The sequence below is a fragment of the Xenopus laevis genome, chromosome 2S, assembly GCF_017654675.1.
Source record: "Xenopus laevis strain J_2021 chromosome 2S, Xenopus_laevis_v10.1, whole genome shotgun sequence".
NCBI lineage: Eukaryota > Metazoa > Chordata > Amphibia > Anura > Pipidae > Xenopus > Xenopus laevis.
Genome location: NC_054374.1, coordinates 159,049,562 through 159,076,652, shown reverse-complemented (window position 1 = coordinate 159,076,652; position 27,091 = coordinate 159,049,562). Strand labels below are relative to the sequence as shown.

The following is a 27,091-nucleotide window of genomic DNA, read 5'->3' as shown; positions in this document are numbered from 1 at the left end:
ACCTTCACTCTTCCACCCTGGGACATATCAGGGGCCACACATCACATTCAGATCGTTCATGTGCTCTGCTCGGTATTGGTTGCTATGGTTCCACCTGGTCATGCACCAAAGCTGGCCAACATACTGTCCAACTATCTAAAGTACAAGGATATTGTTCAGACTTTTTGGGGCATTAAACACTTTTTAATAATCTTTCGAAAACTAATTGGTACATACATCACCAGTTTGACAAGTGGATACTAGTTAGCATTTTGGAATCTCCAACTGCCATCCAGAATAGTGGCTTTGTATATAGCAGAGAAATGTGGTAAATAATAGAACCTTAGAAGTAGATATATTTACTATGAACTCCAGGCTGGGATTCTCTTTTATGAAGCCCACACAATTGCCTTACACCACTATTGACACACAAAGGGATAAATAAGGCCATCAGCATAAACATTTAATACAACTCTTGCTTAAAATGACCTTTTTTTAATGTATGCAAAGTGGATTTATACTCACTGTTCTTCTTTTATGCTTTCCATATGGCAGTGTTCATAAATAGATTTGCATTCATGCTGACCTTTTCATTGCTGATAGAACACTATTTATTGCTTTATTTTACCACCATAGATTTGCTTTAAAAGCCCAGGGAGAGCGAGAGAGGAAAAATATATTGATTTACACTCTGCCTCCAGTTTGCGGGGGAGCAAATTTCAGAAATCCATACATATGGATGTTTCCTCTCTCTTTCATCACAAGAAATAAAAATATTTGCAATTTAAGCACTTTAAAGTTTAGCCCATTGCCCTGATAAAAAGACATCATAATAAACATAAACTGGTCTGACCAAAGGCGACTGACCAGCCTTGTATCAGAATTACCCACTGAATTACCAGGCCGGAGCTGATGTGCTGAGTAAAACATTACAAAAATTGGGTTTAAACAAATGACTTAATAAAAACAACAAAAAACAAGCGCCGAAGTAGAAAGTATAAAGGAAATCTAAGCAGAAATCGAAGTGCCAGTACAGGCAATTGGTCAAGGCAGGCAGCAATCAAAGAAGTCCAAAAACAGGCACAGGGCAGGCAGCAAACAATCAAAGTCCAAATAACAGGATAAGGTCAAAACCAGGAAGCTCAATTATAAGACAATGGCAGGGCAGGAACCAACTTACAGAACAGGAACTCAGATGGTTTGGTCTCATCTCAATGTCTCATTATCATAGATGGTGATCATCACAAAGGTGGATCATAGGTGGTCAGCCAAGGAAGCTGGACAGGTTGGGAGGAGTCATTGATTCTGACCACAGCACCAAAAGCGTGAGCCATTCTTTGGCTAAACAAGGAGGAGATGCAGCCAGTAAACAGCAGATCCCTGGTTGTAGACTTTGGGTCATTAAGAGTTCCCTAAGGAGATTAACTGGATCCTGTCATCGGAAAACATGTTTTTTTTCAAAACACATCAGTTAATAGTGCTACTCCAGCAGAATTCTGCACTGAAATCCATTTCTCAAAAGAGCCAACTGATTTTTTTATATTCAATTTTGAAATCTGACATGGGGCTAGACATTTTGTCAATTTCCCAGCTGCCCCTGGTCATGTGACTTGTGCCAGCACTTTAGGAGAGAACTGCTTTCTGGCAGGCTGCTGTTTTTCCTTCTCAATGTAACTGAATGTGTCTCAGTGGGACATGGGTTTTTACTATTGGGTGTTGTTCTTAGATCTACCAGGCAGCTGTTATCTTGTGTTTGGGAGCTGTTATCTGGTTACCTTCCCATTGTTCTTTTGTTTGATTGCTGGGGGAAAAAGGGAGGGGGTGATATCACTCCAACTTGCAGTACAGCAGTAAAGAGTGATTGAAGTTTATCAGAACACAAGTCACATGTCACATGACTTGGGGCAGCTGGGAAATTGACAATATGTTTAGCCCCATGTCAGATTTCAAAATTGAAGATAAAAACATTTGTTTGCTCTTTTGAAAAATGGATTTCAGTGCAGAATTCTGCTGGAGCAGCACTATTAACTGATGCATTTTGAAAAAAAATTTTTTTCCCATGACAGTATCCCTTTAAGGTTTTCCCTTCTTTAAGTGAAAGCCATTGTGCATCAAAACATAATGGCACTAGTAGCATGTCTCAACCATGTTATCAAATTGTATCTTTATCATGCTTTTTTTTTTAGTTAAAAGTCCCCACTTGCAGGAGGATGCCAATCTCTTTTTGATTTGGATTAGTCTGATCTAGTTTTATGGCAGACACAATGATTTCAACAATTTTTCAAAAGGAGGGGTCTGCCATGTATGGGAATTCAATCAGTGTTACCCTTTATTTAGCAGCTCTCCTTTTATTGTAGCAGTTGTTACCATTTGTATGAACATAAACTCTGTGAAATCATCCATAGCCACAACTTAGGTACTCCAGTATATATTATTCACACACAGCCAGAAGGCAACTCATCCTAATAAATGAGCACAAAGTTGCCTTCAGGCTTGACAGCTGTAACTAAATCATGCCCAAGGCAGGTCATTCAAACTGTACCAGCTTTATTTATATATTGTTTGTCTGGCTAATATCAACTTAAAGTTACATTAAATCCTGTATGCACCCAGCCCAGTATAATTTAGCACGAAGAACACCACTATAATTCCTACAGTATATAGTATTTATATTATGTTTTAATACAGTATATAATATTATACTGTACATATAATGCAGGTATTGGACCTGTTATCCAGAATGCAGCCAGATTGAGGAGCCGACCGATAGCCAAGACTTCTGCCGATATTGGTCAGTGCGTCTCCCACTATACACACCGAATATCGTCCAAAAATTTGTTTCATACAATATTATTGGTGCGTCTATAGTCACTTTTAGGGACACCTTCAAAGCTCTAGACCTATGTTCCCCCTTTTAAATTAAGGGGATCCAATTTAATGAACACATCTCCACTTCAACTTTTTATTACTAAGGGGTTTCTTAGAACACTTCCATAAAGGAAGTACATCACTAGTGTGTCCCCACTATGTCTACCCCATGAGAATGGTATTCCTGCCAAGTAGGCCCCTCATCCCATCACTCTCTGGTTGGTGCTCTACACATTCATTGCTTAGGGCTGCCTATATTTATTTATCAATTATAATTAAAAGAAATTACTAAAATTAGCAATTTAACCTTCAACATGACTTAGGGAGGCCTTGTTGATGTGTTACAAATCCATTGGAGGGATAGAATTTGAGAATAAGGAGGCCCTAGCAATGTAGCAATGCTAAGTCTCCATAAATCAGATTGGGGTTGTCCATCCTGTGGGACTTCCACCTTCCTCCTGATCAATAAGAGCTGCAGGTTGTACAACACTGTGTCTTATTCTTCTCCTGTTGCCTCCATGTTGTCCTTCTTTCCCTGATATTTTCAGCACTCCTAAGAGCCAACAACTGCTGCCCTGTGGTGTACCATATGCATATGGCTCTGGACAATTGCCCTATCGTTATCCCTATATGATCAGTGTAGAACTGGCCTTATTAAGTGACTCCCTAATGGCCACTGCAAGAGAAGTGGGGCAGCCGGAGATGACAGTATTTATAATTTAACAGCAGCTGGTTTCATGGATTTCTTTATTTTACTGGGCACGGCGCCTTCAAAGCTCCGATTTTTTTATGGTGCATTTCACCATTATTTGTGAATGATTTGGGAATGATTATCAGTGGAAAATGAAAATCATGAAAATAATTTGATTCTGGTGGGGTTTTTTTTTTGTTCAAAAACCATTTATGTTTCTTTCCTACAAACCAGGTCCACTGGAAATTCAACGTCTCGTACGGCTGCTCACCCGAATCTGAGGTCTGAGCATCGACGAGGCTCTTTGTCTTCCAGCCGTTCTGATTAAAATTTATTTTATTTTAGGTTTAAAAGGAAAATCCCATTCTATTATGTTAAACATGAATTGAACCACTATGTAACAAGCATGACTATTCTGATGGAACAATACATAAACTATATGACTAAGAAAATTTTCATTCATCATTCCTAACCCAACAAGTGTATTTTTTAGTTTTAATATTGGTGTGTAGACCCCATCTTAGGTAATTTTGCCTGGTCATGTGCTTTCAGAAAGAGCCAGCGCTGCACTATGGAACTGCTTTCTGACAGGCTGTTGTTTCTCCTACTCAATGTAACTGAAGGAGTCGCAGTGGGACCTGGATTTTTAATATATAGGGCAGTTCTTATATCTACCATGGAGCTGTTATCTGGTTACCTTCCCATTGTTCTGTTGCTAGGCTGCTGGGGGAGAGGGAGGGGGTGATATCACTCTAACTTGCAGTGCAGCAGTAAAGAGTGATTGAAATATATCAGAGCACAAGTCACATGACTAAGGGCGCATGGGAAACTGACAATATGTCTAGCCCCATGTCAGATTTCAAAATTAAATATGAAAAAAATCTGTTTGCTCTTGTGAAAAATGTATTTCAGCGCAGAAATCTGCTGGAGCAGCACTATTAACTAATGCATTTTGAAAAAACATGATAGTATCTATTTAAAGTGCTAAAATGGGCATAATTAGCCATTTGCACTAATCACTATGGGGGAGGAGGGGGTGATATCACTACAACTTACAGTACAGCAGTAAAGAGTGACTGAAGTTTATCAGAGCACTAGTCACATGACTGGGGACAGCTGGGAAACTGACAATATGTCTAGCCCCATGTCAGATTTCAAAATTAAATATATAACAAATAAGTTTTCTCATTTGAAAAACATATTTCAGTGCAGAAATCTCTATTATTAACTGATGCTTTTTGAAAAAACTGTGTCATCACAGTATCCCCTTAAAGTGCAAAAATGGGCATAATTAGCCATTTGCACTATGCACGCTGTACTGCACTTCCCCAGTTCTCTGCACATGTAAATCCCTCCATAACATACATGTGCTGCCTAATACCATGTTGTGATGGCTGCCACCGCCGGCATATACAGAGGGTTGCAAAAAAAACCCTGAAATAATGAAGTCGAAATCTAAATGTTGCATCCCAACAAAGAGATTTAGATTTGATAAATACCCTATGAAATCACTTAGTCTAACACCCCTCCTCGTGTTTTTCTGTTCACTCCCCTGGGAGCCTGACAATCTTCAAAGGAATGTAATTAATTTTCAGTTATCTTTGAGTGTAAAGAATACGATGAAATTCCACAGTCAGTTAAGTAAACAAAGACAAATAACCCACAAAGGCTGAAAGGAAATAGAGAAAGAGATAAAAGGTGAGTGCCTGACTGTTTTAGCTGATAACTGGAACTGGGCCTTAACACACTTCAAACTTTTTTTATTTATTAAAATAGGGCTTTAACTTTTTGGTACTCAAGCCTTGACTGATATACAACTCCCAACAACCCCAAGCAGCTTTTCTCTGTCCTTGGAAGTTAACCAAAACTGATACTGTTACTGCCCCCATCATCACCTACTGTTTCCAAAACTTCTCCCTACTATACCTGCTATCCCACAGTCACGCTACCTTCCCAGAGACTATTATCTACTGTTACTATAGGCACCATCTCTCCCTACTATACCTGCTATCCCACAGTCACACTCCCTTCCCAGAGACTATTATCTACTGTTACTATAGGCACCATCTCTCCCTACTATACCTGCTATCCCACAGTCACACTCCCTTCCCAGAGACTATTATCCACTGTTACTATAGACACCATCTCTCCCTACTATACCTGTTATCCCACAGTCACACTCCCTTCCCAGAGACTATTATCCACTGTTACTATAGACACCATCTCTCCCTACTATACCTGCTATCCCACAGTCACACTCCCTTCCCAGAGACTATTATCCACTGTTACTATAGACACCATCTCTCCCTACTATACCTGCTATCCCACAGTCACACTCCCTTCCCAGAGACTATTATCCCACTGTTACTATAGGCACCATCTCTCCCTACTATACCTGCTATCCCACAGTCACATTCCCTTCCCAGAGACTATTATCCACTGTTACCATAGGCACCACCTCTCCCTACTATACCTGCTATCCCACAGTCACACTCCCTTCCCAGAGACTATTATCCACTGTTACTATAGGCACCTTCTCTCCCTACTATACCTGCTATCCCACAGTCACACTCCCTTCCCAGAGACTATTATCCACTGTTACTATAGGCACCTTCTCTCCCTACTATACCTGCTATCCCACAGTCACACTCCCTTCCCAGAGACTATTATCCACTGTTACTATAGGCACCATATCTCCCTACTATACCTGCTATCCCAGAGTCACACTCCCTTCCCAGAGACTATTATCCGCTGTTACTATAGACACCATCTCTCCCTACTATACCTGCTATCCCACAGTCACACTCCCTTCCCAGAGACTATTATCCACTGTTACTATAGACACCATCTCTCCCTACTATACCTGCTATCCCAGAGTCACACTCCCTTCCCAGAGACTATTATCCACTGTTACTATAGGCACCATCTCTATTGAGTTAAACTGTCCCTTCCTAGACCAACTTTTGGGTAAACAAGTTAAAAAGAGAGATGGGATGAGAAGCAGAAATAGAAAGATGATAAAGCGAAAAAGTGTTAAAGGCCAAGCAATAAGCCTAAGTAATACTTTATCTTGTAATTCCTATTCAGCTCTCAGTGCAAAGAGTTGGCTGTTATGACCTTGGTTGCTCATGTGTTAAGAATAAAAACCTTTTCCAAATCTAAGTTTATTCTGTGGAACGGATTTATTAAGATGCCTAATAGTTGTCAGTGATTCTGTAATATATGTTCCTACCGCACACTCGCCTTTCCTCTCACTGCGTTGGTGGTGCTGGTTTCTCCGTTGACCCCGGCCAGGTCCCTTAGCAACAGCAAACAAGAAACGGATCCGCACACACGCTATGATCAGCAGTTGGGGGGACACCCCTCTTTATTATATCACCTCGTGATCAACGTTTCGGGGGGATAAACCTCCCTTCATCAGGAGGATGAAGGGAGGTTTATCCCCCCGAAACGTTGATCACGAGGTGATATAATAAAGAGGGGTGTCCCCCCAACTGCTGATCATAGCGTGTGTGCGGATCCGTTTCTTGTTTGCTGTTAATAGTTGTCAGTGATCCATAAATCAGCTCCATGCAGTAATACAGGGCCAGGAGAAATTCTCTGACTCAATAGCTTATTTTGCTGATATATTTAGGTTTGTGGTGTTTTTTTGGCATGAAACTTCACACTAAAAACAGGTTTGTGATAAACGGCTGTCAGGGGCATCAGATCATGATTAGATAATTAGCAGTCTTGCCATCTTAATTGGCCCGTATGACATCTGCACTCACTACTACGTGTTATAATGCAAACAAAAATAGCAAGAGAGTTTAAAACGGACAGGCACATTTAAGGGCTCCAACTGCTACAGAACTACCATTCTCAGCTGCTGCCAGCTAATGTGCAGTGATTTTCAATATCTAATACAAAATTAGATATACTTTTATGTAGCCTAGGACTGTGAATACAGATCATTGGGGTTATGGCTTGAACCCCAACAAAGTAGTACCTAGCACTTTACTCTTCCATTATAACCGTTCAAGACTTTATTTAAGTAAATGTCGCCTAAAATGGATTATCTACTGGTGTATTTCCATGGAGAAACGCCCCAAAATTTCCTATGGACCCTAGCTGTGGTGCCAATTTGTTAGGCACCCCACAATTACTGTAATCTCGAACCAGTCAGCCTGTCCTAGGGTTCTTTTCTGCAGTGTGCACCACTACCATTATCTTCCCTACTCCAAGGTAACCCCAGTACCCTTCATGGGTACATGTACATTGCAGAACTTCTTAAGAGATTACTGTATAGCAGTGATACCCAACCAGTGGCCCTTGAGCAATATATTGCTCACCAACCGCATACATGTTGCTCCCAGTGGCCTCAAAGCAAGTGATTGTTTTTTTCAGGCTTGGAGGCAAGTTTTAGTTGCATAAAAACAGGTACTGTATATGGCCAAACAGAGCCTCCTGTAGGCTGCCAGGCTACTATATAGCCAATCACATCCCTTATTTGGCAACCCAGGGACTATTTTCATGCTTGTGTTGCTCCCTAACTCTTTTTACATTTGAATGTGGCTCCCAGGTAAAAAGGGTTGGGGACCCTACTATACGATTTGTAGAGATTAGAAACAGACCAGGAATCAGCAGTACTTAGTCTGCAATCACCCTTTATTGTTGTATTCTCACTCACGACATGTTTCGGGAGCTAGTCCTTTTTTCAAGTGAAAAAGGGACTAGCTCCCGAAACATGTCACCACCAATAAAGGGTGATTGCAGACTAAGTACTGCTGATTCCTGGCCTTTAGGGATGCTCGAATTTTTTCACCTTGTTTCACCAATGACGCCCATAGACTTTAATGAGCGTCATCGATTTTTGTAGAAACAAAACGGGTCAAATTCACCCATCCCTAGTGGTCTGTTTCTAATCTCTACAAATCAAATATTCATCACATGAAGGATGGTGTGTGTTGAAACAGCAGGTCTACTGAATTTGATTTTTTTGATTCAAGGAGCCTACTGTACTGCATATGTGCCCAGGTTAAACTAACACAGGGGATACTTTGGATTAGATGAGAAGTTGGAGGTGGCACAGTTTTCAGGAAATGACCATGCCCTGGTTCATCTTTTAGAGAACATCTGGCAACCATCTCTGTCTATCATCTCAGTGTTTCTTTGCATTGCCCTAGACCAGCACATGCAAAATAGAGTAACTTCTCTAAAATCGATATACTGCATTGCATTGGCCCAGGTCTTGTGCAAGGAAACACTGAAAATATAGACAATAATGGCAGCCAGGTGCTCTGCTGACAAGTAACCTAGGTAGGTGCAATGTTTTAGAGCGCTGGTTTCCAAGGTTATTGATTATATTCACTGGGGGGATAACAAATTGGCACCCCCATTGAACTGGTCTTTCATCATCCTTTACTAAATGAATGGAAGTGATGTACTGTATGGGCATCTTCTCAACCCTCCCAGTGGCTGCGTTACATGGCTTGTAGTTATTAATGCAAGGAACTTACCAGTCCAGTCTCCCACCACTTTAATGTGAACTGCAAATGTTGCTCTTGATTCTGTAGGACACTACAAAAATAAATAAACTTGTTAAAGAATGTAACACAAGAAGATTAAGTGTATCAGTATAGGACACAAACAAGCAGTCCCTAGTATTTCATACAAGTTTCATCTTATTCATGCCAATGTCAAAGGGGCAATTTACCCCTGAGTTCAGATTATTGTATTTGTTGCGCTGATCCTCCATGTAGTTAACCTTCCTTGGTTCTTCAAAGGCAGTTGTTCAATTTACAGGTGTAGCTACACCTCCCTCACAATAAAAACCATTGTATCTGCAAGTCTAAGATTCAATATTGGGTGCAAGTTTGCATCTAATACACTGGGCACAAGTCTTGTGCACCTAGTGATGTAACACCATGTATGAACCCTGGAGCTAACTTCAGATCCATGGTGGCAGTAGTTTCAGGATTGCCAAGGGTCAATGGGCACCATTTATCTCAGTAGTGTAAGATGGATACAAGGGTAACCATATGGAAGTGCAGGAGCATGTTTTGATGGAAGTACTTTAATACAATGCTATCTTTATTGCTTCCAGATTGGAGCAGCCAAATCTAGGTATTGCTACAGTTGACATACACCGCCCCAAGCTCACATCATCACTCTTCATCTCTATTAGGCAGAAAAGTCAGGTCTGGACTGGGATTCAAAATAGGCCTTGACATTCCAAGTACAGAGAGGACCAATCAGCTCCCCACCAGCCCACTAAATAGTGACTTTCTATGACATCTTATGGCAGCCCCTCTGGCATTTGCTAGAACCCACAGATTGCCAGTCCAGGCCTGCTCTGAACCCACACCCAACCTGCACCAACCTTAAGCTGCAAAATGTTGTCATCTCACTCTGTACACTACCTCTTTGCCAGCCTCTAGTTCCATGACAGGAAATCTTCAGAAGCAGTGGAGGAGTGTACTTCCCCAGTCTGACCCTCACCCAACTCTAACCCACAATGGTTGGCCACATTTCAACCAAAACCTGCCCAACCAGTGGTCACATTACTATTTTGAAGCTATACTAATGATTTGTTTAGATCTAAATAAATTGAAAATGGCAATACAAGATTGGATTGACTTGTTTGTGGGTGGTTGCTACCAAGCAAGCAGATTTCAACCTGGGCCAATACGATCATTGGTCCAGGGGATAATATAGGTAGACCTATGGAACCTGTTGGAGGAGGACTGCCTCAATGCGCCAGTGTGGTCCTTGGAGCTGCACAGTTTGGTTGATAGCTTCCATCTTTATCTTGTCACATGCTATTAAAAGCTCTGCAACTGTGGTCACCAACCAGGAACATGTTCAGTTAAAGCTAGAACTTGGTTAGTAGGATGCGACATGGCCAACTAACTGTGCACCCTGCATTGAGCCCTCAATTATGGAGTACCATTCCAGTTTAAAGGTGATGTTGCTGAGATCCTGTCAATTTTAGTACTCTTTAGTTCTCCATTAAAATTAGCTTTACATTCCACGTCAGATATTCCTCTACCCTGAAGAGCTGAAATATTCCTTTATTACTTTCAATATCTTCAGCCTACTGCTAATAACCTTTTCCTGTACCTTCAAATAAGCCTTCAAAAAAGGAAAGTCTTAATGTCACGTACTGTATTGCTACTTTCCTTTGGGCGATAAGAAGTCCATTGCATGTAGAGCTCTCTGCCCTTCTGTATTGATATTTGATCTACAAACCCATGTACAGTAAGTCAGAACCCCCCACTGATCAGCACTGAACCCTATGCTGGGGGTTTTAAATATAGAATAAAAGGGAAAAAAACATTTTACTTGTCCATAAACCTCAGGAATGTGCTTTGAATAAATCACACAGCAGGAAATCCTGGCTTTGCTCCATTAAATATATTATATTTTAAGCAAACCCCTGAAGTCTGGGGACACCTCCACTTCTGTGAATCCAGACGGATGAGATAAAAGCCTGAAATTCCTATAATCTCAGCAGACGGTGAGCATTTTCCACCAGAGGCAAATGAAGGCAGAATGGCGGAATGTAAGGGCAGTACCAACACGCTCTCCTGGGGCTAAACTATATTAAGCACAGCGTGGGGAGCTTTAACACCCAAACAAGGGAGCTTTAACACCCAGCCATTCTCTGTATGGAAATGAGATGCCGATGAGACTCTGAGGATCAATAATGGATAAACTTTTCTTTGTGAAATATACAAACAGACATTTAAATGTAAGGCTGGGAATAGGTTTCTAGTTAATTTGCTTTTTGATATTTCATTTTCAGCTGATCGCTCCTACGGCAAAAGTCTTCCGATACAGTATATACAGTATAGTTTTTTTAGAAACCTTTTTAACCCTTTTACAATCTGACTCCGCCTTTACTACTTCGTGGGTCCAGGCTTGTGCCAGCCTCCTTTGAAGTTTTTTAGGTTTTTGTTTGACTTACGGAAAAAATTATGCCAAATGGAGTGAATATGGAGAGAATATTGTATAGTATGGATTGTACCATACCTTACAGGGCCGGAACTAGGGGTAGGCAGAGTAGGCACCTGCCTAGGGCGCAATAATGGAGGAATAATGGACGCCATCAGCTCCTTTGGCCTGGGGCTCTTAGGTATTTTTGGAGCCCATGCCCTTGTGGTAAGATTTACTGGGGCTCATTTATCAACACTGGGCAAATTTGCCCATGGGCAGTTACCTATGGCAACCAATCAGTGATTAGCTTTTTGAAGCCAGCTGCAAGTAGAACACTGATTGCAGCAATTTGATTGGTTGCCATGGGTTACTGCCCATGGACAAATTTGCCCAGTGTTGATAAATGACCCCCACTGGGTGACACCCGCACTTTGCACTTTTGCACCATGCACTTTGGGTGTAACGAAAGCACAATCCCAGGCTTTCAATAGCAAAAAGGGTAGGAATAAAAGCATCACCATATTCCAGAAAACTATGCTATGGAAAGAGCCATTTTTTGACCCTCTTTGATTGCCCGCACCCCCAACCCCAATGTAACACTCCAGGATCCCTGTACCTTTTCTAGTATTAAATAGTACAGTTGTGCATAGTAACCCATGAGCCTATATGACCAGAACATGAAAATAAATATCTGATGGTTATTAATAAGCCCCAAAATTACACCATGTGCACAGCCATAAGACCTCTCTTTCCATACACATATGGGACCTGTTATCCAGAATGCTCTGGACCTGGGTTTCTGGATAAGGGATCTTTCCATAATTTGAATCTTCGTACCTTAAGTCTACTTGAAAATCATGTTAACATTAAGGGGCAGATTTATCGAAAGTCGAGCTGAATTTTCTAATTGAAAAAATGTGAATTTCGAGCAAGTTTTTGTGTACTTCGACTAGAGAATAGTCCAAATTCGATTAGAATTAAAAATTGAACTTCCACCATTCGCCATCTAAAACCTGACAAATTGCTGTTTTAGCCTATGGGGGACCTCCTAGAACCTATTTGTAGTCAATTGGTGGACTTTGAAAAAAAATGATTAAAATTTTCGGCTCGATCCTATTCACACGTTTTTAAAAAAAATAGATTTTTTTTTTCAATTTCGATTTGTCCTTTTTTTGAATTTTGAGTTTATGGGAGTTGATGGTAGTTTTTAAAAACTCATATAACCTCGAAATTCAAGTTTGAAAAAAATGTGAAAATTCAAATTTCGAAATGTATCATGTACTGCCCCTTTAAGAATTCATTTTTGACTATTCGCCATCTAAAACCTGCCGAATTGGTGTTTTAGCCTATGGGGGACCTTCTACAATCAATTTGGAGTCATTTGGTGGATTTTGGAAAAAAAAAGTGGGTGAAAAGCCTCGACTCGAATTTGATCGAATTTGACTTGAATTTGCAGCTCAATCCTATTCACCCATTTTTAAAAATACAATTTTTTTAATACATTTCAATTGGTTCTTTTTTTTCAAATTTAGAGTTTATGGGAGTTTTTAGAAACTCTCATTAACTCGAAATTCGACCCTTGATAAATATGCCCCTAAATAAACTCAATAGGTTGGTTTTGCTTCCAAAAAGGATTAATTATATTTTAGTTGGGATCCTGCAGAAGGTATTTTTTTCTCATTACAGAGAAAAGGAAAATAATTTTCAAATATGTGAATTATTTGATTAAAATGACGGCCTTCCCATAATTCAGATAATGGATTCCATACCTGTATCTCAATATAAAAAATATAAAATCATATGGACACGTTACCTATGACCAAAGAAAATGTTCATGTTAGATGGGCCTTATTTGCTGGGAACCTTAGGTTTGTGTAACAGAATAAACAGTAGATATTAACAGAATAAACTGTACAATAGACAAGTAAACAAACGGTTTTTCAGATTAAAAAAAATTGCCCCTTTCAAAAATTCTAGGGAAAAAAATGATTTATTAAGAATAGGGATGGGCAAATTTTTTCGCCTTGGAATTGACGCCCATAGACTTGCATGGCGTTGTGCGTCAGAAAATTTTTGACGCCCATAGACTTTAATGGCCGTCTGCGACATTTCGCCGGCGGCAAATTTTTGACGAAACGGGTCAAATTCGCCCATCCCTATGAACTATATTTACACTGAAATGACAAACACTCTAGAAATGATGTATGTTGAATGTAAGAAATTGAGGTTTTCTTACCATTGTGAGTGTAAACGGATGGGCTTCTAGAGTGGACACACTTGGGCACAGCAGAGTGATGTACTTAGAAGAAAACAAGAAAAATTGTGTTTCAATGAATCTGCAGGTCCCAGCTGGGTACCAGTACACTCGCTATTAAAGGGGTGGTTCACCTTTAAAGGGACAGTGTCATGGCAAAAAGTTTTTTTCAAAATGCTGATGCCATCCACCCCATCCTCTGCCCTTTTTTTCTGGCCCCAGAAAAGGTGGCAACTCTAGAGGGGGTACCTACATGCCTCCCCCCAAAGTGTTACCAAGGGGCAGATTTATCAAGTGAAATCGAGTGAATTTTTGAAGTAAAAAAGTAAAAGTAATTTTTTGGATCCTTCGACCATCGAATAGGATACTATGACTTCGAATTTACTTAGAATTTGATTCAATGTAAAAATAGTTTGAATATTCGACCATTCGATAATAGAAGTACTGTCTCTTTAAAAAAACTTCGACTTCAATATTAAACCTGACGAATTGCTATTTTAGCCTATGGGGACCTTCTACAAACTTTTTCCAAGTCTTTACACATCGAATTAAAATCCTTTGATCGATCACTGAAATCCTTCGAATCAATCGATTGCCAAATTCGCTGAAAAAAATTTCGAATTCGATATCCGAATTCAAAGTATTTAAATTCGATGGTCGAATTTCGAAGTATTTTCAACTTCGAAATTGATTCGACCCTTGATAAATCTGCCCCTAAGTGTCTTCCTTGGCAATATGTGAATAATTACATTAAATTTGCTATGAACAACTGAAACTGACTGCTGAATGGCCGGAGACTGATTTTATTAAACACTTACCTGGCCGGGCCTTGCGCTAAATTTTTCTTTGACCATATGTATTTCAATCACATCACAAGGGTGCGTGATTACAGCGGCGATGGCGACAGGCTTACTGCTCCTGAAATATCGGTACAATCGCTCTGCGCAGTATAAACACAAGGGACCCGATATCCACAGCCATGTCTGCAAACCAGAAACACTCACAGTTACAGGAGAGTTACCTGTTTCTTATGAATGTGACACTATCGAAAATTGAAGATGGGGATAAGCGGAGAGGCAGTAAGTGAGTATGATTTATTTCTGGTTACATTTCTTAAAGGAAAACTATACCCCCCAAACAATGTAGGTCTCTATAAAAAGATATTGCATAAAACAGCTCATATGTAAAACCCTGCTTCATGTAAATAAACCATTTTCATAATAATATACTTTTCTAGTAGTATGTGCCATTGGGTAATCATAAATAGAAAATTGCCATTTTAAAAAATAAGGGCCGCCCCCTGGGATCATATGATTCACAGTGCACACAAACAAACCGACAAACAATACTTGTTAGGTCACATGAGCCAATTAACAGACAGAGTTGTGTCTTTTGCTTCCACACTACTTCCTGTTACAGTTAGAGCTGCAGTATTTCTGGTCAGGTGATCTCTGAGACAGCACACAGACCATCACAAAATGGTGGTTCAAGGCAAGAGATGTAAAAGGTCAATATTTACATAAATATATATTCCAGTTTGGTAAGATTCTTTAATATGTCACTTAATATGATATAAACTATCTGTTGCTTAAGTGTTCGTTTTGGGGGTATAGTTTTCCTTTAAGATAACATTGTAGCATTCATCTGAACATGGATAAGTACAGGAATAAAGTACAGGAGCAGTATGTTAGGGTCATATTTACTAGTACTAGTATTACTAGAGATTTGACTTTGATAATTTCTTTAAAACTCTTCATGATTTATTAGGTGTAAAAACCACGAAAAACTCCAATACAAAACTGTGTCAAGTAAACGCTGTCATGGTGCTTTAGAACTCAATTAGACAGATAATAATGATAGCTAGAATAATAATAATAATTAGAAACTTTTACAGGTTTTCTGATGTTTTTTCTGCTAGTAAAAACTTTTTTGTAGAGGTAAACGTATAGGATCTGTTTTCCAGAATGATCGGGACCTGGGGTCTTCTGGATAACTGATCTTTCCATTCTTTGGAACTTCATACCTTAAGTCTACTAGAAAATCAAATAAACCCAATAGGCTGGTTTTGCCTCCAATAAGGATTAATTATGTCTTAGTTGGGATCAAGCCTGGTGTCCAGGGACCTACAGTAAATGCAATATCAGTGGTTGAAAGACAAGCCTGTTCTTAGTGCCTGCCTTATGGAAAAGAGCTATATTGCTCCTGCAGCCAACAACGCAACACTGGTAAAAGGGCCTATGCCAACATTCCTCCTTCATTGGTCCTCCCAAATTCAAAAATAACACCCCCCACTCAGCCCTCATGAATACAGCACTGCTAAGTGCAGGTGACACTGTATCCATGAGGCAAACACAGGTCTCTGTGCTCAATTTTTATAGAGCAGAGATCTACAGAATTTCTTCTACTCGCAGGGCAGGCTGCGAATGGCAAAAAACATGGAAAATTATGATCAATTTTTGCCCCGCACAAAGTAAAAGACCCCCTTTATGTTTTCCCCATGTCTATGTGGGTTGTTCTCTGGTACTCCCAAGCCCAGATTTGTGGCAAAGCCAAAAAAGCCAAAAATTAAGGAGTGGCGTGCCACCCCGATGGACTTAAATTCTGCACTTATCCTGAGCACATGGGACTACGCAACCTGTCCCCATGCTCTTACCAAAGATAAAAAGGCACATGCCCGTGATCTAGGGTTGCCGCCTTACCTCCAAAATAATTCTGGGTGGGGAGGCGGGGCAGTGATGTAGCAGGAGGCAAGACCGTGATGTAGCAGGGGCAGGACGAGATGGCGGAGGTGGAGCTATGATGCGGTGATCGGCGATTGGCCGATTGCAGTGTCAATCACAGGGAATCCTGCCCAGTTTTCCTAATTTGGAAAATCCGGCAGGCAGTTTTGACTAGGGTTGCCACCTTTTAATAAAATGCTCACTGGCTGGTGGTGGGGGCAGGAGCAAAAAGGGGGTGGGTCGTGACTTAGTAAGGGGCGTGCAATTGGCCAGAAGACAGCAAAAAAGGTACATTTTGAGTGGGTTGGGGGTGGTCTGAGGGCTTTTATTAGGACTATTACAAATTTACTGGCAGCTACATTGCCGGTAAATTTGTAATACCGGCCTCAGCCTTGGCAGGTGTTTTACCGGCTAGGCCAGTAACATACCGGCCGGGTGACAACCTTAGTTCTGACCCAAACAGCCCTTCAAAAAACCGGGCTGTCTGGGTCAAAACCGGACAGGTGACAACCCTAACGTGATCCAAGGGAAGGAGAGGGGGCGACAGTGAACTCAAGCCATGAGCAGAAATCTACTCCTGGCTACTCCAGTTTCCTCCCAAACACATACTGGCACGTTAAGCGGCTTCTGATCAAACTGCCACTAGTGTTTGTGCGTAGATTGTAAGCTCCACTGGGGCAGAAACTGATATCAGTTATGTAAAATAGCTGTGAAAATTATCTGTAAAATAAAGGATAATAATCATAATTAAAATAATTCACTTCCTTTGTTTATCCATTCAATATCCAGTCCATCCCAAGCTGACCCTGACCATTGCTGTGGTCTATGAATGACATACCTCTGGGAAATGTGGCCAAAATGTGGGTCCCTTGGTGCATATCTTTTCCGAGTTATTTCTAATGAACATATCGCTGTGAGCAAAAAAACCTCCTGTCTCTGTCCTCGAGGATCTGCCTGGAAAAACTTCTCCATCAGCCGCCGGCAGGGGAACGGAATCCTGCGCGCTCCTGTTTAGATAGAGGCAGCCAGGAGGGTGCTCCTCTAAATTACTCTGATATTTTAGAACACCTCTAGAAGAGAAACGAGATGGGATAAGTGTCGCCATCCGTGGGCTGAAGTGCTAATTAACTTGAAGTCGAGAGAACTTGAACTGCTGGTTACATGACTGATTATAAAGCAAGTGCTTGTGTGTAAGAACCTTGGAACTAAGTTCCCTCTCACTTTCACACTTCTATTTTTCATCTACTTGCACTACAGCCCCTATTATCAATAGAGATGCACCAATCCACTATTTGGGATTCGGCTGAATCCCCAAATTCTTTGTGAAAGATTCGGCTGAATACAGAACTGAACCCAAATCCTAATTTGCATAAGCAAATTAGGGGCGGGAAAGGAAAAAGTGCAAAATGTTTTTTTTACTTCCATGTTCTGTCATGAAAACTCACATGATTTCCTTTCCCGCCCCTAATTTACATATGCAAATTAGGATTCAGATTCAGTTCGGCCATGCACAAGGATTCGGCTGAATTTGAATCACGGTGCATCCCTAATTATTATTATTAATATCATTTTTATTAGTATAGATTTTTCACTTCATCCTATTAATTAAGGGCAATACACTGCATTCTGATAAATGATTCCCTGGGACACACAATGACAAAAAGGGACAACGGTGAAGCACCTTGTTGCTATCCACCTGCATGAGAAGTAAATCATATACTGTATGTAAGAATGACAATACTCCCTCTGCACTGAATGTACTTACGCACAAGCATGAACCAGCAGCAACAGGTAGAAGATGAAGAAAAGGTTGTGCGTGTGCAAAAAGATGCCATAATTGGAGGTCCTGGAAAAGAAAAAATCCAAAAGTTAGGCACCCCAAGTGATTGTATATACTTACCTGACACCCCGGGGCGCTGCACCAATTAGGAGAAAACTGCACCAGCCCGGTTTTATTCCAGCGAGCACCATGGAGCGATAGTCTTCTGGCTTCTTCTATCTTCAAATTTCACTGGGCAGACGCATGCGCAGTAGAACGAAATAGCCGACTTCTTTGTAAAAGTATGGCTTTTCACTCTAATGTGCTCCGTGGTGCTCGCTGGAAGCAGTTTTCTCCTGATAGGAGCACCGGCCCGGGGTTTCAGGTAAGTACACTTTTGGCACCCCCAAGTAAAAAGACCTTTGCTTCTCTTTTAAAGGTATCTACACTACAGCACTCCTTGCACTTTCACATAGTTGCGCTAGCCTCCACTGCCTCCCCTTCTGAATCCAGCACTATTGCACCTATTGATACAAGGGAACACTGAAGCTCCTGCCACCTCCAGACCGGGCGCTAGTCAAACCATGGAAAGAATAGGAGGCACTCACAGATCCTAGATACAGGCCTAGTAAAGGAACTGCAAAAATTATTTTAGGCAAATAAACATGCACAAAGCCTTAAGCGTTTGTGCACGTAGGCACTTAAAGGGCAAGTAAAGTGTAAAATAGAATGAGGCTAGAAATGCTGTATTTTGTATACTAAACATAAACATGAACTTACTGCACCAGAAGCCTAATCAAACAAATAATTTATGCTTTCGAAGTCGGCCAAAGGGGGTCACCATCTTGTAACTTTGTTAAACATCTTTGCAAGACTGTGCACATGCTCAGTGTGGTCTGGGCTGCTTAGGGATCGTCATAAATGATCAAAACAGCACAAGTCAAATAATATCTGCCAGAAGCCAATACAGCAAGACTGATTTATAATCAGAATATGCAGACTGCACTGGATCCTGTTTTGTCATGTAATCTAATGTGGATTTTATAGTTTTTGTATTGTTTAATAGAAACTTTCTCCAACTCTGCAGAACCAGTGGCTGCAGCAAAATAATCCTCCAAATAGAATCCCAGTTTATCTGTTTAAATCTGGCTCCATGATCTTTGTCCCTGCAGCTGGAGTTGGAAACAGTAAAGGGGATGTAAAGGCAAAAATATAATCAAATAAAAATCTCTACACAGTCGCCGACTGCTGTACAGGGAAACAAACAAAGCTGCTTGAGTTCTGCATGGCTGGGAAGTAAGGGGGGCTCCCCCTGCTGTTCATAAGTATGATTGTTTCCCTGCAGAGCAGTTAGGGACCATCTGACAATTCCTATCCACAGCAGTAAATGAAGGGAGAATTTCACTGCATACAGTCAGGTTTCTTATAAAAACAGTACACATTTTTTAATTAAAGTATATTGGAGATAGGTTTCTTTTTCATTAAAGAACGTAAAAATGCCTTTACATGCCCTTTAATCATAGGTCTTAGAGCATGAAACGAGATTGGCTTTGCATATAAATGTACTATTTGCCTAAAATAAAGTCTGCAGTTCATTTACCACGACGATTTGTCAGTGTCTGCTGTTTAGTGATGAGCGAATCTACCACACCAAATTTGCAAAACGCCACGAAGTCAATATGCAAAAAAAAACATTTTTCCGCACGTGACAATTTTTTTCTCACTCCAAATGCATTAAAGTCCATGGCCTTTTTTCTGGTTGCAACTTTTTTATCGCCATGCCTGGTGAACAAAAATTCGCTCATCACTACTGTTGTTCTTTCCATGGTTTGAAACCTCCATCTTGAGCTGTAGGTCTGAGACAAGTGCACCCAAACTCCACATGTGAACTGGTGAGATCCTGTACTTACCTGGGCCATGCACTAAGAATTTACATAGAACAATGAAAATGATGGCAGATTTAGAAAACTTTCAGCCTGATTCTCGTTGAAGCGAGAGCGCAATTGCATTCATTTTGACACATCAGCCACAAAAGCGTCAGGGAAACTCTCTCTCTGGCGACTGCAAAAAATAATCTCTAAATTGTGTGTGTGGGGGGAATCCCTGCCAATTGCACTTAAAATTGTACTTTGCTTACAAAAATGACCCCTAATATCGTTTATAGTAGAGAAGATGAAGCTTGGTATTAGCGATGATCTATGGCTGTTATTTCCCCTGGGTGCCATGTCTATACACCACTGGCCAATACTGCAGATGAAGTAGAACCAACATCAGGGGGGTGAGACAGGCAGGAGTCAGACCCAGTGGGGGGCATGGATAGACTCCAGTAGAATTCCATAAGTGAGAATTACTTTTAGTATGAGAAATGTCAGTGTATTCTCTTTTTCACAGTAATTTTTACAGTAATTGTTGGATACCCTGCACTTTGGTTGATGTCACTGTTACAGTATATAATTCACATGAGCCATAACCTGTGAAATACATCCTTCTACTGTGTTATTTATTAAAGTCCAAATGTCAAAAACTCAAGAAATTCAAGTTTTTTTTACTATAAAATCTGAATTTTTAGTGAAAAAAAAAAACCTTGAATTTTTTGAGATATATTATACCCCAAGGCTGAAAAAAGTCAGAATCCCAAAATCCGCCATCTCAGACCTGATGAGGTTGTATATAATTCAATGGTAGAGGTTCCCTATTTGGCAGTTTCTGTGGTCTTTTTATAACAGGCCACTTATATATTTCAGGAAAAACTCTGACGTTTTGGGAAAAAGCCTGAAAAAATCGAATGATTTGGATTTTTACTCGAGTTTTCCCCTGATCCGATGAAATCACGCTTTTTTAAATAATACAGTATATATGGTCACATCATGGATTCTAGTTTAGTTCTAGTTTAAAATAATCAGAAAAAACAGATAATGTTAAATAACTCCCTGAATGTATCAGTAATTAGTTATAATCAGTGCTTAGTGATGTCATCAACTTGTCTGATGTGTCTTTCAAACTTGTGTATTTTAAGATATATCCCTGCACTAAAGGAACATTTGAAGCAGCCCATGGCCTGAGCTCTTGAACCTGAAGGGTCATGGAACAAATCATCGGTGAATTTCAGATGTCACCTCTTTGAAGAGTTACAATGTGCCGTTGTGATTGGATTATTGGAAGAGTTAATATGCCGAGAACTTCCCACACCAGTCAGTTGAACTGAAGAAGCTGCTCAGATGAGTAGTGAAATGTCTTCAATAATTATTCATTAAGTCCAGTTGTTTTTTTTTTAATTACTTATATTAGATATAACATGACCTGGATGAATGAAAATCTTCATAGTCAACTCATCAGTGACTTCTAATGTACTTAAAGGGATACTGTCATGGGAAAACATGTTTTTTTTTTAAAACGCATCCGTTAATAGTGCTGCTCCAGCAGAATTCTGCATTGAAATCCATTTTTCAAAAGAGCAAACAATTTTTTTATATTTAATGGTGAAATCTGACATGGGGCTAGACATATTGTCAGTTTCCCAGCTGCCCCCAGTCATGTGACTTGTGCTATGATAAACTTCAGTCACTCTTTACTGCTGTACTGCAAGTTAGAGTGATATCACCCCTCCCCCCCAGCAGCCTAACAACAGAACAATGGGAATGTAAGCAGCAGCTCCCTAACACAAGATAACAGCAAACTGGTAGATCTAAGAACAGCACTCAATAGTAAAAGCCAAGTCCCACTGAGACTGATTCAGTTACATTGAGTAGGAGAAATAACAGCCAGTCAAAAAGTAGTTCCATCCTAAAGTGCAGGCACATGACTGGGGGCAGCTGGGAAACTGACAATATGTCTAGCCCCATGTCAGATTTCAAAATCAAATGTAAAAAAATCTATTTGCTCTTTTGAGAATTGGATTTCAGTGCAGAATTCTGCACTATTAACTGATGCATTTTGAAAAAAACATGTTTTCCCATGACAGTATCCCTTTAATTTTAAAGGGGGTACATTATTCCCTACATAACAGCTTAACTGCCTGTTTCAGAGTATACCCAGTGTAACTGGTGTTCATAGTTGGCAATAAATGAAATATAATTCAATTTTGGGGGGTATACTAGTAAGAGACTCTTTCTTTAATGAAAAGCACGTCCCTTGGTCACTTGACTTGCATTGTTACTGCAATTTCCGCTCATTTTGATGAGAAAAGTTTGTGTTTGATGAACGTGCAGCTATTGATATTCTGAGACAAATACAATTAGTTCCCCTGGTGTTTCTTTGTGGAACATGGAAGAAATGGATTACCTGATTGAAGAAGTAGAAGCTGTACACATGAGAAATAAAATCAACACCATGAGGACGCCGGTCACTCCCGCAACTAGAAATAAAAATAAATAAACATTAACATCTCTAGAAAAGTTGTTTTGTATTTAAACACTTTTTATATGGATCTCTTATCCTGGGTCATGATTTTGGGACTAAGAACCCAGGGATCCTTCAACCCACTCCCAAATCCAGGACAAGCCTTTTGCCAGACTTACTGTAGGAATTGAAGGGAGGAGAAAGCAGAGTAGGTGGAAACTGTAATACTTTAACCTTCACTGCCAATCAGTCAGCCTTAAAGGGCATGTAAAGGCAAAATAATAAAATCCCATTTTTACTTTCTTTAATGAAAAAGAAACCTATCTCCAATATAATTTAATTGAAAAATGTGTACTGTTTTTATAAGAAACCTGACTTATGCAGTGAAATTCTCCCTTCATTTACAGCTGTGGATAGGAATTGTCAGACGGTCCCTAACTGCTCTGCAGGGAAACAATCATACTTATGAACAGCAGGGGGAGCCCCCGCCTTATTTTCCAGCTGTGCAGAACTCAAGCAGCTTTGTTTGTTTCCCTGTACAGCAGTCGGCGACTGTGTAGAGATTTGTATTGGATTTTATTTTTGCCTTTACATCCCCTTTACTGTTTCCAACTCCAGCTGCAGGGACAAAGATCATGGAGCTAGATTTAAACAGATCAACTGGGATTCTATTTGGAGGATTATTTTACTGCAACCACTGGTTCTGCAGAGTTGGAGAAAGTTGGTCTTGCAAAGATGTATAAGAAAGTTACAAGATGGTGACCCCCTGTAGCCAACTTTGAAAACATAAATCATGTGTTTGATTAGGCTTGTGTTGCAGTAAGTTCATGTTTATGTTTAGTATACAAAATACAGCATTTCTAGCCTTATTCTATTTTAGACTTTACTTGCCCTTTAAGGAGGCTATAGACACGCAGACCCCACATTGTATCCAACCAGTTGTTCTTTAGGCTAAACAGATGGATACTGTGAAAAGAATTTCAATTGTCTCCATCATTTAGGCCAGGGCTCCCCAACCTTTTTTTTTTACACGTGAGCCACTTTAAAATGTAAAAAGAGTTGGGGAGCAGCACAAGCATTAAAAAGTCCATAAAGATGCCAAAATAAGGGCTGTGGTTTGGTAGAGCCTATGTGGATTGGCAGCCTACACGAGTCTCTATTTGGCAGTACACCTGATTTTTATGGAACCAAAACTTGCCTCCAAGCCTGGAATTCAAAAATAAGCACCTGCTTTCTGACCACTGGGAGCAACATCCAAGGGGTTAGTGAGCAACATGTTGTTCACGAGACACTGGTTGGAGATCAAGGATTTAGGCCAACAGCCTGAACAGTAACCAATGCACAGTTGAGAATGAGTTTGGCCAAGTTTGACATTGCCATATGCAGGTACAGAGCAGTTCCCTCAGACCACATTGCAATAACATGTCACTGTCTGGACTTCTGGATGGCCACACTGGCGATTTTGGCTTAAATGCCTAAAATGCTGGCTGTATCTGGGAGATAACAATCATAACTTGTCAAACCTTTGTATATCCTTTTTGAGTCATGGCCCCAATTTGCCCTGCCCCACCCCATAACACACTCACCCCAGAACACACTAGAGCACAAGGCAATATCCAGATGCAAATAACCAATGCTTTTCCCCAATGCATCTTTGTGCAGTATTTTTCCACTATTGCACCTGAAGCATCAAAGCAAATGCAAATCCATTTTTGTCGGATGGGATCAACAAAATGTATCCAACAAGTCTGATGTAGTCGTGTGGGGTCAACATATATTGAAACTGATGGGTAAAATACATGAAACATACAAAAATCTGATGGGTAAAATACATGAAACATACAAAAATCTGATGGGTAAAATACATGAAACATTTTCCATCCATCCATTATCCAACACAAGCCATTGAGACAAAAAAGTTGCCGTAAGAAAATCCACCCATTGACTTTAATGCATTTGGAGTGAGAAAAAATTGCAGTGCACATAAAAAATTGTCGAGTGTAAAAAAATGTTGATTCCTATTGACTTCAATGCATCTTGCAAATTTTTCTGCTTTTCGAGATTTTTTTCGTACATTTGCGCATTCTACAGCAAACGCAAAATGACAGATTCACTCACCACTACTGTCGAATGTAAACGCATGAACAATACACTCCATCCGACTTTAGATTCTAGCTATAGGGGGTTCAAACTACAAACTCTTGTGCTTTTGCATGGCATGATCAGATAAAATCTGACCCACAAAATCAGATCAAAAACACTAGTGGAGTTTTAACTTAAAACGGCATTAGTGTCCGAATTTTATGCCCTATTAATGAAAACTAGAGTCCTGCATCGGGTGGGGTACCCGAGGGATACCTGCAAAGTGATTGGGTTTCAGGCCAAAAGTCCCCGATTCCTTGGCCGGGAGGGCAGTCCGCAGGTAACCCAGTTGGGTACCCAAAAAAGGTACAGGCTTGATCTCTCCCACCCACCCTTGTGGTTCTTCCAGTGTTTTGTGAAGATTTTGCACCAGAGTGATGCCACTTCCACAAATGTGACGTCACTTCCGGTTCTGCATGTCCCCCTGGTCGGAAGGATAGTTGGCTTATTGTAGCAGGAACATGTGGGTGAAATTGCGCTATGGGTTGCGGGTATGGGTCAGGTACGGGTTTCAAAAAATGGACTGTAATGCAAGCTGTTGTGGGAACCTTGGAATATGGTCATGTTGAGGGTGGCGGCAGCTCCAGAAGAGCTAAGAACCGATCAAATCGGGCACACAGAATGGCATGTTTTGGCACAAGTACCTTTAATGAATGGCATTAATAATTGTAACATTTGTGTCCATTTTGGCACAATTGCACTTTTTATATGACCCTTAATATCCACCCAGTTATACCCCCCTCCCAAGTTTTCCCCCTATCCTGTACAGAGAGATACCATAAAGCTATATAAAGCTATGCTAGCACCTGTACCAGTCACAATTCTGCAAAAGAAAATACAATATACAGTGACCCAAGTGCTTCTTCCATTCAGTTGTTGGAATATGGAACCATAGAATGTAAGCAAGGCCTGTCATTGGCAGAGAGAGGGTTAACATCGCATAAATTCAGTATTTCTCCCGAATGATATCGTTTTATTTGTACTACTGAAAATGCTTAATACACAGAACACATTGGCTGATTTATGCAGACATCACTTAGCCCCAGCTAGTGCCTATCTGTAAATTCCCTGCAAGAAGAAAAATTAATAAAAAAAAGTAGAACAATTAGCCTCTGTTCTATTGCATGCGGAAACCCTGGAGCTGTGAGCTCTGTTTCAAGCCTGATATTAACTTGACCTTGAAAAACACCAGGTTTTTACAGTTGCAGAATTAGAAAATCTCAGTTGCTAGGATATGCGCTCCATGGCGATCTGTGGCTACTACGTGCCGTTTCCTATTTCCAGCACAGACTCAGTGCCTCTCCTACTAATTCTGATGCCCTTTATTCTGAATGGGAGATGTGCCGAGAGCAACCCCTATGTTTCTCTGGCTGAGCTGCACCAGGTGCCAGATGCATCATTCAATTCCTATTTAGCGCATTACTTAATGTTGTTTCAATGGAATGAACATTTTATTCATAAATATACTATTTTTAAGGGGATTATTCACTTTTACATTATTAAACTGTTCTGCATTTTCTAAAATTTAGGACTAATGTATTAATGGCAGGGTGCTGCAAAATAACAGCCCTTACAGCTCAATGAACCCTATTGGCATTGCAATCTGCTCTCTGTGCCTTGTGCCAGATTAAAAAAACAGTGCAAGGCCTATGAAGGGGGTATTTGTGGGATATAATGTAATGTGTGTGAATGAGAAATTGAAAAATTGCAAAATGTCCCATGTACCATATCTTGAGCACATGTATTTGATTGTTCTAAGCACAATTCAGCAGGAACAGCCCCCTAAGTTTGCACATAGTCTGTACAGAGAGATCCCATAAAACTATCGCAGTATAGGTATTCCTCTGTACTAAGCACAATTCAGCAGGAACAGTCCCCTAAGTTTGCTCATAGCCTGTACAGAGAGATCCCATAAAACTATGGCAGCATAGGTATTCCTCTGTACTAAGCACAATTCAGCAGGAACAGTCCCTAAGTTTGCTCATAGTCTGTACAGGGAGATCCCATAAAACTATGACAGCATAGGTATTCCTCTGTACTAAGCACAATTCAGCAGGAACAGCCCCTAAGCTTGCTCATAGTCTGTACTGAGAGATCCCATAAAACTATGGCAGCATAGGTATCCCCTGTACTAAGCACAATTCAGCAGGAACAGTCCTCTAAGTTTGCTCATAGCCTGTACAGAGAGAGATCCCATATACCTCAGAAGTGTATTCCCTTGCACATTTCAGCAGGAACATTTTAGACCTTCTAATCTTATTTGTGCCTTTGAAAATAAAGTGTCATTTGAACAGACGAGATAAACTGAGAAGTGAGAGTAATCTGATGTGACAGCTGCAAAACAACCTCACGGGATTCAGATCTGAACCCCGTGAACCAGTTGGCTTATCTCTAAGAGCAATGCAGAATATTAATGGGCCCTA

The 27,091-nt window shown here is 40.4% G+C and overlaps 1 protein-coding gene across 2 annotated transcripts in view; it reads right to left on the bottom strand.

The window, feature by feature from the left end:
- The window catches only part of LOC108710019 (NADPH oxidase 4), a 119,244-nt gene that overhangs the window by 53,040 nt on the left and 39,113 nt on the right, over positions 1 to 27,091 (bottom strand). For both annotated transcript variants that reach the window (XM_018250360.2, XM_018250361.2), the window contains 6 exons: positions 22,470 to 22,542; positions 18,195 to 18,275; positions 17,268 to 17,499; positions 14,528 to 14,692; positions 13,692 to 13,754; positions 9,037 to 9,097 (listed from right to left, as the gene is read on the bottom strand). In XM_018250360.2, coding sequence (XP_018105849.2) covers positions 9,037 to 9,097; positions 13,692 to 13,754; positions 14,528 to 14,692; positions 17,268 to 17,499; positions 18,195 to 18,275; positions 22,470 to 22,542 — 675 coding nt within the window. The remainder of the gene's footprint in view (positions 1 to 9,036; positions 9,098 to 13,691; positions 13,755 to 14,527; positions 14,693 to 17,267; positions 17,500 to 18,194; positions 18,276 to 22,469; positions 22,543 to 27,091) is intronic.